Source organism: Chrysoperla carnea, chromosome 1 (genome assembly GCF_905475395.1).
Source record: "Chrysoperla carnea chromosome 1, inChrCarn1.1, whole genome shotgun sequence".
Taxonomy (NCBI): Eukaryota; Metazoa; Arthropoda; class Insecta; order Neuroptera; family Chrysopidae; genus Chrysoperla; species Chrysoperla carnea.
In genome coordinates this window covers 77,316,900-77,336,276 of record NC_058337.1, presented here as the reverse complement: position 1 = coordinate 77,336,276, position 19,377 = coordinate 77,316,900, and the positions used below count along the sequence as shown (strand labels likewise).

At 28.3% G+C, this 19,377-nt stretch overlaps 1 protein-coding gene across 1 annotated transcript in view; it reads left to right on the top strand.

Annotated features, from left to right (window-relative positions):
- Positions 1 to 19,377, top strand: part of LOC123298621 — a 267,853-nt gene that overhangs the window by 154,162 nt on the left and 94,314 nt on the right. The window contains exons 8-9 of the mRNA XM_044880707.1: positions 9,973 to 10,212; positions 14,471 to 14,749. Coding sequence (XP_044736642.1) covers positions 9,973 to 10,212; positions 14,471 to 14,749 — 519 coding nt within the window. The remainder of the gene's footprint in view (positions 1 to 9,972; positions 10,213 to 14,470; positions 14,750 to 19,377) is intronic.

Here is a 19,377-nt window from a genome sequence, read left to right as displayed (position 1 = left end):
TTTTGTTTATACATACAAAGGTACGAAACGGACCGAAACTCACTAAAACATGCGTATATAATATTGTGTTGAAATCAAAATAAACTATTTCCGTCGGAAATTTGAAGAGGCTAGTTTATTGACTATTTTTATATAAAAAATGCGCTGAATACGTTGGTGGCAAAAAAATGTGTAAACCATGGGCTTAATGAAATGTTTTGTGACTTTTTTTATGAAATAAAATGGTGCTTGAGGTGAAAAAAAGTGACATTTAATCTTTGACCGTTAAATTGTCATAAACAAATTAAGGGTAAAAAATTAACAGTTTCTTTCTGATTATTTTTCTGGTCAACAAAAGGTCGTATAAATATTTAATTTAGGTCAAAATATTATGTTTTATACACAGAATACACAGTTTTTGTTGTTATTAGATCTCATGTATTTTACAATTGTTTAAACAAATTAACTAATTTGTTTATAAGAGATTTGCGACTGTCGGCATTTTTTGAACTATCCACTCCGAATGAACATAAATATTAGTAAGTACTAACAACTGAAATACGAAGCTCGAACAGCTCGATATCTTAAATTTGTTAATAAGAAAAATTAGTCTTTACCAAACTTATTAAATCATTATTAATAACAATAAACATAGAAATTTTGCTTCTTTATGGGCTCACGGTCTGTTTATACAAAATCTAAAAAAATTTTAAATTGATATTTTAACTTTTTATAACAGACAGAATATTTTCTGTTTTTTACGTAAAAAATAATATTAAAAAACTTTTTTTTTCATTCCATTTGTGTATGGTGGTTTGTATTCATCCATATATTTCAAAACATTTTTTAATTGTGATCGATTTATGTTTTTAAACATTTTATTTTCTTTGCTTTCTGTGAAAGTAAGTGCTTTCTAAAAAAAACTTAAAAGAGTTATTTTTATTTTACTGTTAATTTTGTTTTTTTGGTTAAATAAAAAGCTTTTTAGCTTTATTTATTATGTTCTTTTTTTTTTTGTAGATAATAAAAAACCACTAAGACATTTTTATGAAAATAAAAATAAAAAAAATTACAAGCACCCAGTCAGAAACATAATATTTTTAAGACATTTTATTTTTGAAGAATTTTGTAATCGTTTAGGTATTGTCTGTGTGTGGGTCGGGTGGAGTAGTTTTTTGGACAAAGGAAATTTATATTATAGTTTGTTAAATACAGGACGTCTCTTCACTTGGTAGTTACAGTTCAAGAGCGTATTCTTTTGACAATTTTAAGTCGAAAGTACATTTTTATGAAAACATCCAATATTCTTTTTACCCGACTGTCAAGGAGTGGTTCTGTTTTTCACGCGTATTTTGTATGAATGTTTGTATACAGATGGTACGATCTTAAATTTTTTGCCACAAAAACTATTATTTACCAACAACTATTAAAATGATATAAATAAGTTTTGTCTTTAAAAATATAATATAACTTTTTTGTTTGTGTTTCGTGTAGTAATAATATTTATTACAATTTTTCTAAAAATATTTTATGATTTTGTGTCTAAAATAAAAATATGTTATCATCCATACGAAGAATAAAAACAACTTTCAAAAAAACAAAAAGAAAACCGACTTCAAATGAAAAATTTTTCCATAATAAATTAATATGCACTAAAAAGTAAAAAAAAAAGTAAAAAAAAAAAAGAAACGATAATATAATGTAGTTTGCTACATTAATTTGGCCGACACCGACTCCAAAAATAACAATAATTGTAGTTACATTATAACTATTATCGTTATTCTTTACTTTTTAGTACATATTAATTTGTTTTGGAATAGTTCTTTTTTTTTATGCTGGTTTTTTTTTTGCTAAAAGTATTTTTTATTTCGTGACTTTTAGTGAATCTGAAAAAGAATAATCGAAATCGGTTGGCGTGATATTGAGTTATTCGTCCATTTGCCGCGCACATTCTTAATCCAAATTTAAGACTTATATGGTTTTCTCATGAATGTCATTGTTAGAACTGGACCAAATTAAAATGAGACCACACGGGAAGCACCAGCTTTCAAATAACAAAAGAATCATCAAAAACGATTCATCCAATCGAAATTTCTTAGGTATCAAACATTAAAGAAAAATACTGTCGAATTGAGAACTTTTTTTTGCAGTCGGTTAAAAAATAAACTGAAAGTTATATACCTAAAAATTACTCTATGTTGGCTTTTTATACTAAAACCGAGACAACAAAAAACAAAATAATAAATTAGAAAAAATTGTAAAATTATTACCAAAAAGAGTGAGATTTTGATCAGATTAATCCGAAAAACAATTTGGAGGGGGTTTGAAAAAAATTTATTTTAAATAGCCATTTTCCCAGTTATATAGGTACTATAACTATAATTTATGTGGCTTTGATCGCCTGTTGCTCATAACTACTCGTAAATTTTGTGGCTGTGAGAGCTTTTAATCAAAACTACCCGAAGAACATTTATGGTCAGTTTGAAATAGATTCACAGAGAGACATTTTCCTATCTAATCATGCAGGTTTACTAACATCTAAAAACTCCTTTAAACGAATCTAAGAACACTCTCCATTAAATACGTTTTTTTCTTAGATTCTTCTCCAAACTGAACCGATTTTGAAAATCATCGCCTATTTATTAGTTGTTCCGTTAGTTAAAAACACTCCTCATTAAATTACCTATTAAACGTAACAAAAATGATCCAAATCCGTTCATCCGTTTAGGTGGTACGATGTCACACACAGACACACAGCCAGACATACATACAGACAGCCAAGCAGACACACAAAGCGGTCAAACGTGTAACACCTCTTTTTTTTGGTTCGAGGGTTTAAAATACAATTTTATGGCAGAGCTCACAGAGATAATTGGAGTGTATTGAGTAATCATCGAAACGCTGGGTGATACCCATGTTTCCATAAATTGAACATTAAAATAATGACATACATTTTAAGTATGCAAATTACTAACAAATTAAAATTTTATGAAACTTGTGAAAAAATATTAGGAATTTTTCTTTCAACTTCCGAACTCTGTGTTAACCATTTTGGCAATTTTTGCAACAACATCTGTTTTTTTCTAAAATTTCAACATCCAGTGTCTACAAATGTGCGCTTTCCCGGTTGTTAGTGTATATTGAAAATTCATTATTTCAACATTACCTACTACTTTATAAAGCCCTGCTGTTATAACCTATACCTAGTATACATATTTTTAGAGGATAGGTTTTATAAAAGCCTTTTATACGAATATTGATCGCAACAATATACCACAAAACAAATCATTATAAAAATAAATAAATAATTAATTTAAAATAAAATAAAATATCAAATATCAATTATTTTATTCTGTTATAAGCATCAATGAAATATAATACAATTTCCCAGCAATGCAATGGTTTTGATTACAAAAAAATATTAAATGAATTGAATTGATTTTTAAAACTTCACTTCCAACAGAATTCACGTAGAAAAGATAAATTTTTTAGTATTCATTAAATAAATATTCGGAGTTTAATAATCATTACCTAATATTCACATCTTGCAATTCTGCTTTCCCATCGTTACATTTTACACAAGCCTTTTTTGTTAGCAATACTGACACAAAAGAATATGTTCTGAATCTTTATTGAAACATTTAAAACCACGGTATAATAAACCATAGTTTCTCTTAACTAACCCAAAGTAAACCCATAAAAGTTGCGCCCATTATGTTCCAGAAAAGAGATTGGAATTATTATTAAAGCTTTAATCTTAAACACAGTATCACAGTATTCATTTAAAAAGAGAAAAACAGGATGACATACGAAGAAATAAATAGCCCTTGAAATACACGGCTTGTAAATCTTTGAATCCTGTTTTAAATCTCTCCCGGGTGGCGAACATTATTTTCATATATCTATCCATGGTTTTTATATGAAACAGTTTCCATGATTTTTTTTACTTTTAACCGACTTCAAACAAAAAAGAAGGAGGTTATCAATTCGACTGCATTTTTTTTTTTAATGTGTGTTACCTCAGAACTTTCGACTGGGTAAACCGATTTTGATGATTCGTTATCTATTTGAAAGCTGGTGCTTCCCTCGTGGTCCCATTTTATTTTGGTGGTTTTGACAACGGCGTCCATGAGAAAACTATATAAAATTCTTAAATTTGCATTAACGACAAGAGGACGAATAACTCAATATCACGCCAACCGATTTCGATTATTCTTTTTTTAGTGACAAATTAGTCAGTGTACTTCAGATCACTAAAAATCACAAAATAAAAAAATTTTTAAGAAGAAAACCGACTTGAAAAGAAAAAGTTTTCCAAAACAAATTAATATGCACTAAAAAGTAATAATATATAGTTTAAAAAACTAAAAAACATGCTTGTTGCTTGTTCAAAGTATATGTATATGTATAGTATGGTTATCGGTAGTCTAATAAATGTATATAACTGATGATGTCTTATGCATGAGAATGATATTAGAGAGCTTTATACAAACAAACAAACAAACATACATACAGGTTATTTTTGGAGTCGATGTCAGCCAAACTAATGTAACAAACTGTTCTGTCAGAGTTGTTTCCTTGACTGACACCGGCTCTAAAAATAACAATAATTTTAACTACATTATATTATCGTAATGTTTTTACTTTTTAGTGCATATTAATTTGTTTTGGAAAAGTTTTTTTTTTGAAGTCGGTTTTCTTTTTGTTAAAAGTTTTTTATCTTAACTTAACTTAATACCTGATCTATAACGAAAACATGCTTCTGTACGTCAAGTTTATAATTCAATGTTCAATAATTTTATTTTTATTTATGTGAAAATAGTTTGACTTACAGGTGCTTCTTCCACTTTAATGCACTTTGTACTTTCTTTAACTTACTTTGTATTTGTACTTTAATATAGGTACACTGCTTCCATAAACTTGTTAATTTCTCATAATATTCTATTGTAGGTAATTTAAACATAATATTAAACAAGTGAAAACAAACAATTGAATGAGTTAATTGTAGAAATACCCTGTAAAGAAAGTGTTGAATGTCATTGAATGCATTATTTTAAATTCGAAGAGTTTAAAAAATCAACACAATTGAATGATTTTCGCAAATGTCGAAAATTTTCGAAAGTATTTGAAAAAATTTTCTTTACTTGTTCAAGGGCGACATTCATTTGTTGTTTATTTTTTTATATTTAAACTTTTAGGTCCTACCGACTCAAGACCCAATTGACCTATGTTGCTCATTTACGAACTTAGTCTCACTTTTATCGTCCTGAGCAAGCTATTAAAATTTCAGCTTGATATCTCATTTCGTTTTTGAGTTATCGTGCCTATAGACAGATAGGCGGACAACCCTAAATGCGGGCTAATTAGGTGATTTTATGAACACCTATCCCAAAAAATTTATTCGTAGTATCAATATTTTTTGGCGTTACAAACTTGGTACTAAACTAAATACACCTTGATATATATACAGGTTATAATTATGTGAGTACTACTACTATATTCTAATACAGGTAGTTTATGAGTAGTAGAATATTTTATACCTGATTTTATCAAAGGCTCAAATTTGAGAGACTTTTTTTAAGGCTGAATTAATAAACTGTAAGAATATCTACAGATTTGGCTTGAACTAAGGAATTAGTTCAATGGCAAGTCCCGAACATAGTTAGTGAAACTTATTCTTACCTACGCAGAATGCGAATATAATCATCTACCGATTTTGGGTATAAGAATACAATTTTACATCAGAAAATTGTCTTTCGTTTTAAGGTGTTTAAGACCATGCCAACAGAAAATATGAATTTCTAATAATGAAATATACAAAGCTCTAACGGATCATCTATTTATTAAATTTTATGAAAAATGCGTTTGCTTAAATAATGATACGAATAATTAAATATGAAAAATTTATAAAAGCATCTGCAAATATAATCGTTATTTGAATGAAATGGTTCGGATTCCTAAAAATGAAATATGTAATGCATAAACATTGCACACATACGTAAATTTCTACATATTTTAATTAATTTAATAAACTTTCAATAAATAATACACAGTACTTCCTTGTATATCGACAAAACAATGGTTTTTATTATTTAGCATACAGTACAAAATATTTCTGTGAATGATATCGAATTCTAAAAATATATCAAATATTATATTCTATGTTTATTATTTCATATACAATACGTTGCGCCCCAGGTGTTTATAAATCAAAATATCATTACTGACCTATACACAAGCTTGTTTTTCTTAGTAAAGAATTGATATTATTGAATATTCCTAGTAACGATATGAAATAAATAAACGTATTTTACTAGAATTTCATCAATAACTTAAGATCGTTTTTATTCTCCCTGAATATTGGAAATCATAAAAAAATATTTATGTATAGAAAATGAACTTTTTAAGTACAAAGGACCACTCCGTATGTTTAATTGCAAAAAACTTCTAAAGCGCATCAGTTAAAAACTATTGGTCTTTCCGAGCTTATTAAGATGAAATATTGTTTACTAGACACACAAAATCAAGGCACACAAAATAGATTGGCAACGATATAAAATAGAAAATAGAAAAATAGTATATACCATGCAGCACACTAGCCCATCACAGCTAGTATTTAAATGGCTACGAAACTGACTAACTGAGCCGCGAAGGTTCACTTAAAAATACTAAAATCGCTTTTTTTGCATAGAATTTGCATTAAAAACTTTCGAAACCAAGCTTTCGAAGTCACATTAAGTAAAATGCACTCAGTATCATATTAGAAAACTTGTGAACTTGTGTGATTGTCTGTTACTAACTCACTTCATTCTCTTTCAAGAGATGAAAAAAAAAATCATAATACAGTATGTCCAATTAGGTCGGCACCATATAGAAAACTTTTTAATTTTTTTTTTTTGGAAAAATTATTTTTAATAAAATATTCTAATATAAACTATTCATGGCGTATAACGCAAAATGAAATAATCAAATTTTCAATTTTTTGCTTTCGTATACGAGATTTGTGGAAAAATATAAATTTTGCTCAGGGTTCAAGTACTTTTAGTTTTTATATATATAATAGACAATCATTATTAAAAAAAAAAGTTGATTTTGATTGAAAACTACGGCTGGATATCCAATATTATCCCATCAACCATGATAAATGTATAAGCATTGATAATTTATTTCTACAAATCGACATTTAATCTAACATACAAAAATTCAATTGTATTTTCACTGCGTATTTCAGATTAAATGTCGACGTGTAGACAAGTTGATACTACACAGAACTTCTAAGTGAATTATCAATGCTTATGTAGAATAGAGAAGAGATAGTAAAAATAAAAAAATATATTTTTTCATAGTAGATGGGTAATATTTGATATCTGCTTGAAAGTAGTCGAAATCTCTGGGAATGCTGTGATGCGATAACACTAAATGTGACAATAATTCACATGAAAGAATATCTAAGCTCAAACGATCAACATCCTACTGTAGTTATTTTTAACCGACTTCAAACAAAAAAGGAGGATATCAATTCGACTGTATTTTTTTATGTGTGTTACCTCAGAACTTTCGACTGAGTGAACCAATTTTGATGATTCTTTATCTATTTGAAAGCTTCCCGTGTGGTCCCATTTCATTTTGATCTAGTTTTGACAACGTCATTCATGAAAAAATCATAAAAGTCTTAAATTTGCATTAAGTATGCACGACAAGAGAACGAATAACTCAATATCACGCCAACAGATTTCGATTATTATTTTTTTTAGTAATAAATTAGTTAGTGTACTTCAGATTCACTAAAAGTCACAAAATAAAAAAAACTTTTAACAAGAAGGAAACCGATTTCAAAAGAAAAACTTTTCCAAAACAAATAAATATGCACTTAAAAGTAAATAAATAACGATAATGTAGTTAAAATAATTGTTTTTTTTTTTTGAGTCGGTGTCAGTCAAGCGAATGTAGCAAACCGTTCTGTCAGAGTAACAATAATTTTAACTACATTATATTATCGTCATTTATTTACTTTTTAGTGTATATTAGCTTGTTTTGGAAAAGTTTTTCTTTTGAAGTCGGTTCTCTTTTTGTTAAAAGTTTTTTTTATTAATACTTAGTTACATACATACCTACTTAGTTTTCTTAAATGTTCTTTGCAATTTCGTTTTTGTAATAAATTGGAAGTGATAATAATAAAGTTTACTTAATTTACCTGATGTATTTTAAAAAAAAAAAAAAAAAAAACACAATTTACTTTTACTTCAAAAAACAACGTGGATTTTGTAAATTGCTGCACTTTTTTATACTCTCTTTTCAAAACAAAACACGTTATTAACTTTAGCTCATCCGTTATCAGCAATAATAAGGCAATCACAATAAGCAACGATATTAGGAATATGTTTTATTTTTTCAAATTCTATATTTTATTATTCCAATAATAAAACTAATAATCCTAAAATAAATATTTTGTAAATTCATATTTGGTTACAACAAGCAAATATTTTTTTCCCCGGAGAAATTGTATATTCAATTCAAAAATCATAAAAAGGTTTTTTTTTTAAATATGCTGCTTTATAATAAAGCTAATTATTGTTGCTATGTAATAATTTTATTAAAACCTCCGTTAGTCATAATACTCGCAATTGTAAGTAAATATTTTAATAATGATATAAAGCAGAAAGAAAAACAGTAATATGTTATTTAAATAAATTATTATTGAAAGACATTTTCCTGAATACTTTTTATTTACTGTAGTTAATAAACAATTACGCTTTGGGAAATGTACGAGAAATGACTGCGACGAGATTTTAACCAATCAATGATATTATCGTTCTTATTATTATTTATTATTTTGAACTAGGATTCGACCTCATAAAACCAAATATGGGAGGTGGAAGTGATATAAAGCCCAAAGATTAAATACATAATTCTTGGGAGGCTTTTTCGACATGCCATTTTTGTTAAACTTGGCGATATAAGTAGCGACAGACTTATTTGCTATTTTGAAAAAAATTTCCATCTACCCCCATGAAATTCATTATTTTTGGTAAAATTTTGAGAAATTTCGATCCAAGTGGTGAATAGATCCATTGCTACATCTCTGTCAATGTTTCTCGCGCAATCATGTAGAAAAAAAAAACTCGAAATGATAATCATTTTGAGGATTTATATCAGCGCACTGATTGGGATTACAAGATCAAAGCCGAATCTTACGTTCGACTGGTATTTAAATAACGCAGTCATATCGCAAGGATGTTTTCCGTGCATCTTCCATACCGCTACTGTTTTTAAGGGTTTTGAAATAACGGATGCGATAACTATTTCTATGAACCTATATTGTCACTTTTTTTCATGGCAATAGGTTGTTTTCACCTTTTTTTTTATTTATTTTGCAATAAAGCTAAATATAACCTTTACATAAACTTCATAATGACGTCTAAATATGTCATCCATAGTCTTTGCCGTCTATGTTATATTGGCATTAGCTACACCACTCCTTTTAAATCATTTCTGTGATAAGTGAGTTAAATAGACATTCTTTTCGGAGTATGAAAGATTGTAACACGTATATCTTTTTATTCATAGGCTAAGTAGCCAAGCGAGTTAAAGCGCAAACGACTTTAACCGCTTGCCTCTTTAGACTTATCTTGAGGGTTCGAATACAGGCAGCGGCAGTCTGATCAATTATAATTAATGGGATGGTAAATTGATCACACTATCGTCGCTTAGATAAGAATGAAGCAACCGACTTAACCCTCATCATAAAATTTAATTGTAATCGGATATAGTTAAATAAATAAAGCTTAAAAATAATAATGTGGGTGGCCGTTGTTATAGGCGTATATGCGTGAGGAACGGAGGTTAAACCCCATTATTATTATTTTTATTATATATTATTCCTCGCATATAAAAAAAGTTCTACCGTACAGGGTTTCGAAGTAATTTATATAAATAATATTTCTTAGAAATCCAATACATTTACTTCATGTTTATAATTTTTTTGTTTAATAGGCAACAGATCAAACACGGCGCTACGATTCATTATCATCCCAATGTCGTGGTGTATCGGGACCAACAGATTTAATACAATTTGCACGTGCATTACCCACACCAGCCCATAATAAACCTATACTACGACGTTTATTTAATCCACCTCAACCTCCTCACAATGACAATTCTACACCTGGCGATGGAGCAAACACAGCTACGAGTGGTACATCAGATGGTGCCGGACAATTTGATCATTTTAATGTGAGTATATATTCTATTTTTCAGATATGTTTTCTATATAATGATAAATATTAGTAAAACCAAAATTAAAAATAGGTACAGCAAATATGCAATAATACGTTGCCCCATGTTACCGCAACCAACGGATCGATTGTCGCAGCTTTAGATCTCAAAACTTTTGTTGGACTTGTACGGAAACTATCACATTTTCGAAATAATGTCTCGAAAAAAAGTTATCGGCATTTTGATCAGAAAACTTTCGTGTTCTATCTCAAACATTTTCTTATAGATTTACGTTTTGTGTTCTCATAAATTAAGTTTTTGTCTCTAATAGTTTTCGAAAATTTTTAAAACAAAAATTTTCTACCTTTAACAAACGGTTAGACATAGAGCAAACAACAAAATATACCAACAACTTTTATGCGAAACATTTTATAGAAATCGCAACAGATTTTGTATAAATCCAAAAAAATTCTGAGGTCTGTAGCTCTGAAAAGGGCGTTGCCGGAGATATGTTTAATTTATCAAATTTTTTTTAGATGATCAGATAAAATTTGTTAGGTTTACAAGTTTTCTAACACGCTTTGTGTTTCTATAACTTGATGTGTATCCAGTTTGAGTTATTTTACCGAGGCCAACTTTTTGAACTTCAAAGTGTGTTTTCGAGCCTAATCGTACAATTGAATTCATTCGAATTTATTTTTTTGCTAAATATAAGTAATTTTAAATCAGAATTAAAAGACCGAACCACTTAAATAAAACTGTGTGCTTTAAAAACTTACTTTATTTATTTAAATGTTGGCATCGGTAAAATAACTCATGTATACACTTTAAAGCGTCGGATTGAAACGATAATACAATAATTTAATAAATTTGTCCGATTATTCTGATCAGGATCTTCTGGATTAACGATTAATTAAAAAATCATTGATGGTCGGTCAAAGCGCAGATAACATTCCATAATATTAATAAATAATAGCATAAAAAACTAAAAAACACGCTTGTGTAACTAGCTGAACTAAAAAGTAGAAAATAATTTCTATAAGATCAAATAACAAAATAGAGTTAAAGAAAATTATTTGATAGTAAAAAAGCGTGGGGTACTTTTAAGATATTTTATAATGACTTTACTTTTACCAATATCTGTCAATAAAATATTTACAGTAGGTAGTAATTCAAATCTAGCCTCCCACGCTTTTTACGATAGATTACTTGTTTTCTTAATGAATTTTTTTTTACTTATAAGAATTAAATTCAACTTTTTAGTTCAGCTAATTATACAAAACCTAGTTTTTTAAAGATCATTTATTTACCTCAAACTGTTAATTTTGTAATACGCCGAAGGGGTATCAGTGTATAAAATACCGTTGGCAAATTATCGTAAAATTTACCTGATATAGTAACGGAAAAATCTAAATATAGATTTAAGAAACAAAAAACGTTTCGTTAACAACAAAATAATGTGTATCATTTTGTAAAATAAAATGTTAAAAATCGTAATAGATTGTAATGATAACGCATGAAAATAGAACTTCACCTTATTTTGTTCTTTTTTAGTCAGCATGTTAGTAAAAAACGTTTTTTCTTCTTATTCAGTGTAACTTTACGTATCTACCTACACCTTCATTTAATGGTGGTTTTTTTTTCACTTCCTGTTTAACTACTTTTACTTTTGAACAGGTTAAGTTGTTTATTTAGTTATACATAAGAAAATTAAGATTTATTTGCATACTTGTTGCATTTCGGTTTTTTATCCAAACATAAATAAACTATTACATTTAAATAAAATAGATGTTAAACTTAAATAGCTTATGGACTGTGAGCCCAATGAAGAGAAATTTTTATGATTCAATTAGTTGTTGAATTCAAGGGTATCGTGTTTTTTAATTTTTATGTTTAGAACCATCTTTCAATCTTTTTTGCCCATTATCATTTTTCAACGTATCGATAGTTGCAAGCTTGCAGTAATCTATTTCAGTATATTGTATTGCCAATGACTTTCATTTAATAAACGGCAGGCAAAAGATGATCATTAAAATAAGAAGAAGTTGCATGTTTTTTAATTTTAATTTACTAAAAATAACTAAGAAAAATTAAACTAAAATTTCTAATTGATTTTTCGTGTAATTTTACTATTGAAAACGGTTTTTCCAAGCCATAAATTGAAACGCCAGTGACGTCAATACATCGTTTTTCCAACGCTACTGGTCGGATAAATGATAAAATAACATGATAAATGATTTCACTATATAAATTTGCTTTCACAATATTTCACTGTGTTTATATTTTCCATATAAACAAGCTGAAAAAACGGCACAGCAAATAGACCTTTTCATCGATTTGCTTTTATTTCAGACAGGTGTCAAAAAACTATTCAAGCGCTTTTTGACAAGGTTAGAAGATATGAGATATGTCTTGAATACAAATTAATGCAAGTTTTCTTTTTGATTTCCATAAATTCAACATCTGAGTCATGGTTAAAGCTTCATTTTTCGTTCTTACCAAACTTATTTTTGTCTACCGGGCCGACAAAAAGAATCTTAGAAATTTCACTTCATTGTAGGCTTATGGTCTACCAACAACATATACTTTTGACACAAATATCACACAGTATTATATAGATTTTAGTATTTTTAAACACGGAATCGAACAATGTTATTACCAACAGCTTTTATTAAAACACACAATTATTAAACTGGTAAATTTTTATTACAATTTGATTTGTATATTTATTTGCGTGATATAATAAATTCACACTTAAAATTTTTATTTAATGCACATATTATTATCAATAATTAATTAGTTTCAAATTATAATAATTAATCAACTTGCTTGCTACAGGTAAACGATTTATAATATAGGGTAAGATGTAGTGTCACGAAAAGATTGTATCTCTAGACTGTACACTTATTGACGGATATTTTAAAAAGGCATATTTTAGTCCTAAATATACAGTTATATATTATGAAAGTAAAGTTTGAAAAATCACACTTTGGTCAACCTTGCATCAAGACATGCTGTACCACAGATATATGAAAATAGATACGCTCTATATTTTGCATTTATTTCCACCTTTTTGGTAAAAACCACCTTCTTCTACTATTGGGAAAATCATTAATGATATCCGGCAGTCAATATGGCAGTTATAAGTAGATTATTATATAAAAAAAAAACACCACAGAGCAATGGAATTTTTTTACTCGACCTCCATTCATATATTTAAATGATATTGTTATAAGTTACTATGGTTATCCAACATACATCTATGTATTTAAACTCTGCTGAAGTAAAATAATATTTATACTTTTAAATTGCATGATAAACGTTTTTCTATTCGTTGGGTACGTAGTCATGGTAGGAAAAATCAAATCGTCATCACCACTTCCAGTGGATAACTAAAAGGTGGCTGTTACGACTAATTTACAATTTTTTTAGATTTAAATTGTATAACAAATGTCAAATTAAAATTATTGAAATATAACGATTAAACATTGCACGAGAAATTATGAAAATAAGAAACAAAATTGCATAAAATATTTTTTAAATGTAAATTGATATGATTATTTAAATTTGATAGAAAATATTATTAAATTTTCAATGTAAACCATATATACAAACCATGGAATTATATGTCCATCCAAAAATTATATTAATAATGTAGTGTATCGTTACTATGGAAAACGCCACCAAGAAAACTCATGCACGGTAGATACGAATATCATTTTTGTTTGGACAATAATATCTGCTAGTAACGATTGATTTTATAAACTTTAATATAGCAATCGAATTTTTTGATAACCATTTAGAATTTAACAAATTTTATAAATTCATTTTTGTGTATAAATTAATTTTCTCCAAAAATAAAATCGTTTTCAAGGAAAAATAATTTTAAAACAAATGCAGATACCAACAATTTGTTTGTGAATAATCACATTTTAAATTCGACGTAGAAAATTTTATTTTTTACTAATTTCTGCAGTGAAGATTCTACTTTTAGTAACTTTCTTTTTATTCGGATTAGGGGGACCAGCGACCGACTTATGCCGACAAATTTCATACAAAGTATGAATATTAACAATAAATATATACGATATAATGTCTATAAAATATCGGATAAAATCAGACTGTGCTAAGCCATTTACGAAAAATTTGATCATTCCCGTTGTCCGACTGTAAAAAGTTTACTTTATCCTTGTCTTAAATAATAAGACCATGACACAGCGAATTTTGACAAATCGACACATTTTTATCTATTTATTGTGTTTTTTTTTTTCAACAGGAAATCAACATCCCACCACCATTAAAGAATGAATTAGTAATAGATCGTTTAGCATCAGTACAAATCAAACCATCACTAGACGCTTTGCGTAAAGAACAACAAGATTTAGAAACTCAAATTAAACAAATCCAAGATTCATTAGATGCCTTAATACGTGTGAAACAGCGTTCATTAGAATCACAACTATTTAATAAAGTCAACGAATTAGAAGAGGATATCAGTGCGAAACGTTTTGATTTGCACGTTGCACAAATACATTTACGTGCTATACAATTTCAGGTAAGTACCAACCAATCCGTACCTTTAACATTTTTATGTATAGTTTTAAAATTTTATATAAAATTATGTCTTATTTGAGATTTCATACTCTAGTGACTAGATGATGGTTCGCTTTACTGGACTATTTCAACTTTAAAACAAAGACTAACGTTATAGGCTTCACTTTCCGTGCCCTCACTTACCCCTCTCCTCTTTTTTTTATCGCAATGTCATGCGTTTTAGTTTTTTGGTGCTGGATCCTAATTTTTTGAAAATAATTTACAGTACTTGTAAACAGTATAGTTTGACCCTCAATGTTTGTATGCTAAACTAAAATCCAGTATAACGGATATTCATTACATCCATAAAGCGTGCCTGCTATGCATTCATGTCTGTAATACGTAACAAACAACTTATAACGTATAAAAAATGAACATATTACTCAAAAAGAGGTTTTTATCTCTCGTTGGATCCGTTAAGACTTTTAGTTAAAATTTTAATGGGATCGTTTTCTCATAGTTCAAAAACCCATCAATGCTTATTATCAGATTAAGCCTTTACAAATTTAAAAGTGTTCTAAATAAAAGCGAAATCCAGGCAAACATGGCACGCATTCTTTACAAACATGAATACCATCATTCCTGATGGTTTTCATCAATATAATAGACATACTCGAAATTTTGAAGTGGCCTCTTGGATCATTTTTAAAATCCGATTCGCAACCAAACTGTTTTTAGGAGTAATCATTTGTTATTTTTTGACAATAATATATTACTAGAAGAAAGTTTTCTAGCATAACAAATCACTGTTGAATCGTTGTTGAATGTGATTTTGTTGGTTAATGTTTCTGGAGTTTAATGGTCTTTAATGGTTCGTACATCAACTTCTATACACTTAGAAGCACACAAATCCTTGTGGTCGTATTACATATGCATAAGCAATTTTGAAAAGACGTTGTGGATGGTTTGTGTTACTACAACTTGAATACATGCATTACAATTATTTGCATTACACGTACAGAGTGTTTGGGAATTAAAATCTTTTGTTCATTAATCAATGTAAATTATATCACGTTTGACCTTTGTATAACCTCTTTCTTTCTAAGATTAATTCTTAAGTCCAGTCTTATTGCACAACTTAATTATTAAGTTTAGCTATACTGGCTAGTTTGAAGTTATATATTGTATAGAGTGGCAGAATTTTCGTATTCCATACGTCATCTGTAGATAAAATAGACAGACAGACAGATATAATAAAGTTGAAAGAAAGTAGGTATAAAAACGTTCCCAGCATGGTTGTTGTTTTATCTAATAACAGATTGTAGCCAAAAACCTTTTATTATACTGTTATTCTATCTTAAACCATACTTTAAATTTATAGATACAGGATGAGCCATTTTAATCTGTAATGGCTCATAACTCGTTTTGTAGTAAGCAAATCAAAACATAACTTAAATAAAAGTTGCAGAGTTTGATAGGGGACATAATATTATGGCATTACATTGGATCTATAGTTATTCGGGTTGCTTTACTAGCCAATTTAGATCCTAAGCAGTAAGAGATTGAATAACTCTTTAAATTAAGAAGTTGTTCTTCATCAAGAATCTCACCTTTGTCATCCAAACTGTTTTTTCGAAAATCGTCATCCTTCGAAGGAAATGCTACTTAAAAATAAGTCATCGAATCTGTTCACGACTTTGACCTACAATTATCGATGAACTTAAAGCCTATTTTCTTTTGATTGAATGCAATAATGACATATTTTTAAGTCGCATATCGTCCAAAAGCTAACGTTTTTCGAAAAAATGTTTTAAATAAAAATTGTTACTTTTCGTATGTGATATTGTATTTTCGTTTAACTTATTTTTTGATTGGTTCACTACAAAACGAACTATTAGCTATTATAAATTAAAATGACCCACCCTGTAAAAGATTTTAATTATCGACACAAAAATCTGTGTCGAACAATCCGTATCTGTATTAATTTCGAGTTGCAAAGGCTTATTTGAAGAAAATCAACATAAGGAATGTGTGTTAGTCCATAAAAATTTTGAGTAATGAAAATAAATTAATTACTAAAATAGGTTAAATTATTGTTCGAAAACTTCATTGAATTCCACTTATTACAAAAATATAAATTGATTGTTTTTAAAAGTTATTTAATATAGTATTATTATTTTAAAAGCTATTTTACACATATCGCCATAAGAAATATTCAATAAAATTTCTTATTGTTGGCCCATTTCTTTAAACAACTAAACGAGCGGTTCGAAAACCTTAGGCAAATCAAGTTTCAGAGGATTTCATGAAACCTTTTTTGTTGGCGCCGTAAACCATACAAAATTATTTAACCAAGGTTTGAAATTTATTACTGAGACTGAGAGAGTTTTAAAAGTAGCTTATCTTGAAATTTTCGATTCATTTATAACCTAAAGAAATATCGAGATGATTTATTGAAATATTTCTATATAAATAACAGTGTTTTTTAACTACAAATAAAAAGTTTTTGACCATAAGTTTATCCGACTTCTTTTCTTATTTCCTTGCAAAGAATCTCACATTAAATTTGTTTGAAGTATTAATGATACACCTAGTATATAGAGCATAAAATTTACATTTAAATAGCTGATAATACGGTCGATCTTAATATACTGAATATAATATTTTGATGTGTGATGGTATTTTCATATTCTAACGGTATTTCATTCAAATTTCTTAAATGATATATGGCGCCATGTTGTTATAACATGTTGTGGATTTATTTTGAATAATTATCATTATATTTTACTCCTCTTAATGTTGTCAATATCACATTCACATATTATATATCGACATTTTTATTTTGTCAACACAACAACACTTGTCAAAAATATATTCAGAAAAAATATAAATAATTTGAGAGTTTAATACATATTTATTTGATAAATGATGGATTTCATCATTATTTAAATTGATTTTTTTATGAATACAAAGTAGATTCCATAACATTAGTAATTTTGCAAAAACTTTCTGTATACTTGAAGAATTTTTTTAAACATAAATACTTTTTAATTTAAAAAATTTGCAAGATAGATTTATTTATTTCAATATCACATACAGCCTTAAATCGAAATTTTCATTGAATGTTATTTATTAGAAATTTTTTATACCATGTATATGAAATATACCAAGGTATACTAAATTTAGTCCCAAGTTTGTAACGCTTAAAAATATGGATGCCACGGACAGAATTTTGAAGTCAAATATGACAATTGCTGAATTTTTGAACAACCTGTACATTCGGGTTTGTAAAAAATGTAAACGGAACCGTAAAAGATTTCCAAAATACTAAAGCAACATATAAAATTAGTCCAATTCATATATGCCAGATAGGAAACGTATTTGAAGCTGCGTATTATATATAACCTAGACACAGGGTAGGTGATACCCGTTGGCTGTACACAAGACATTCACTATAAAGGATCGATAAAAACTTTTCCAAAATTCTTTCATCGGTACCATAAAAATAATTTGATAATATATTTCCGAATACTATTTTATGCGTGCGAACTGACACACACTTGACGCAAGGTTTTTTTTTTGTATACTCAACAAGAAATTAATTGCAAACAATAAATAATATTTTAGACACTTTAAACAAAAATATGAAATAATTAAATATGCTATTAAAATTATTTAAAAGAAAAACATTTTAATTGGCCATTTATAAATATAATCCTTTTTTTTCTTCATATTTTCATACTAATAACTCAAGCAAGACTTTTCATGGTATTAAATAGTTAACTTTTAAAACAATTTGAATCTCATTATAAACAAACTTGGTAAATATGACTTTTCGAAGCTAGAAGAAATTTTTTTATGTGATAATTTATTGCTTTTAGGTATTAGTAAATTTCAGTGCAAATTGTGGTAAAACCTTCTTTAGCCGCATTGAGCGATTTTTGGTAGGGACAAAACTTATAGATTCGCATCACCGACATGCCTATGAATCGTGTTGCGACGGCGCAGCCTGTATTTATGTAGGTATACTGTGCTTAAAAAATGAGGTGACATTGTATTTATTTTGAAAATTCTTTATTTATTCTTCCAAATCAATTTCATCCCCTTCAAAGTAATCCCCGATGCAATGCAATTATGCCAACGGATTTTCCAATCTTCAAAACAGTGGTTGTAGTCACTTTCCGGGATTGCCTTCAGTTCCGTCTTCGCTGCGGCTTGAATTTCTTCTATCGTATCAAAACGGTGTCCCCGGGTATGGGTTAAGCTTTTGACGAAATGGTCACGAATTATGAGTACAGTATGGCATGGTGCATTATCGTGGTGAAAAAACCATGAATTGCCTTTCCACAATTCCGGCCTTTTGCACAATGCACAACAAACGCGCGCAGTTTAAATTCAAATGTCACGTTCTTTTTTGGACACAGTATTATATACATATACACTAATGCATTTTATGTACTCCGCTATATCGTGTGCGTGTTAGACTCTTTTAGGATGGGTAAAATCAAAGAATTTACGTAAAGGAGAAACATAAATAGAATTGTAAGCGACATCTAGAGTCCGTGGCGATCAACTATTAAGTGGCTTTGTACGGTTGACTATTAAATTTGACTACTTTTCGAAGGTGACTTATAAGTATTAAGTTCGAAA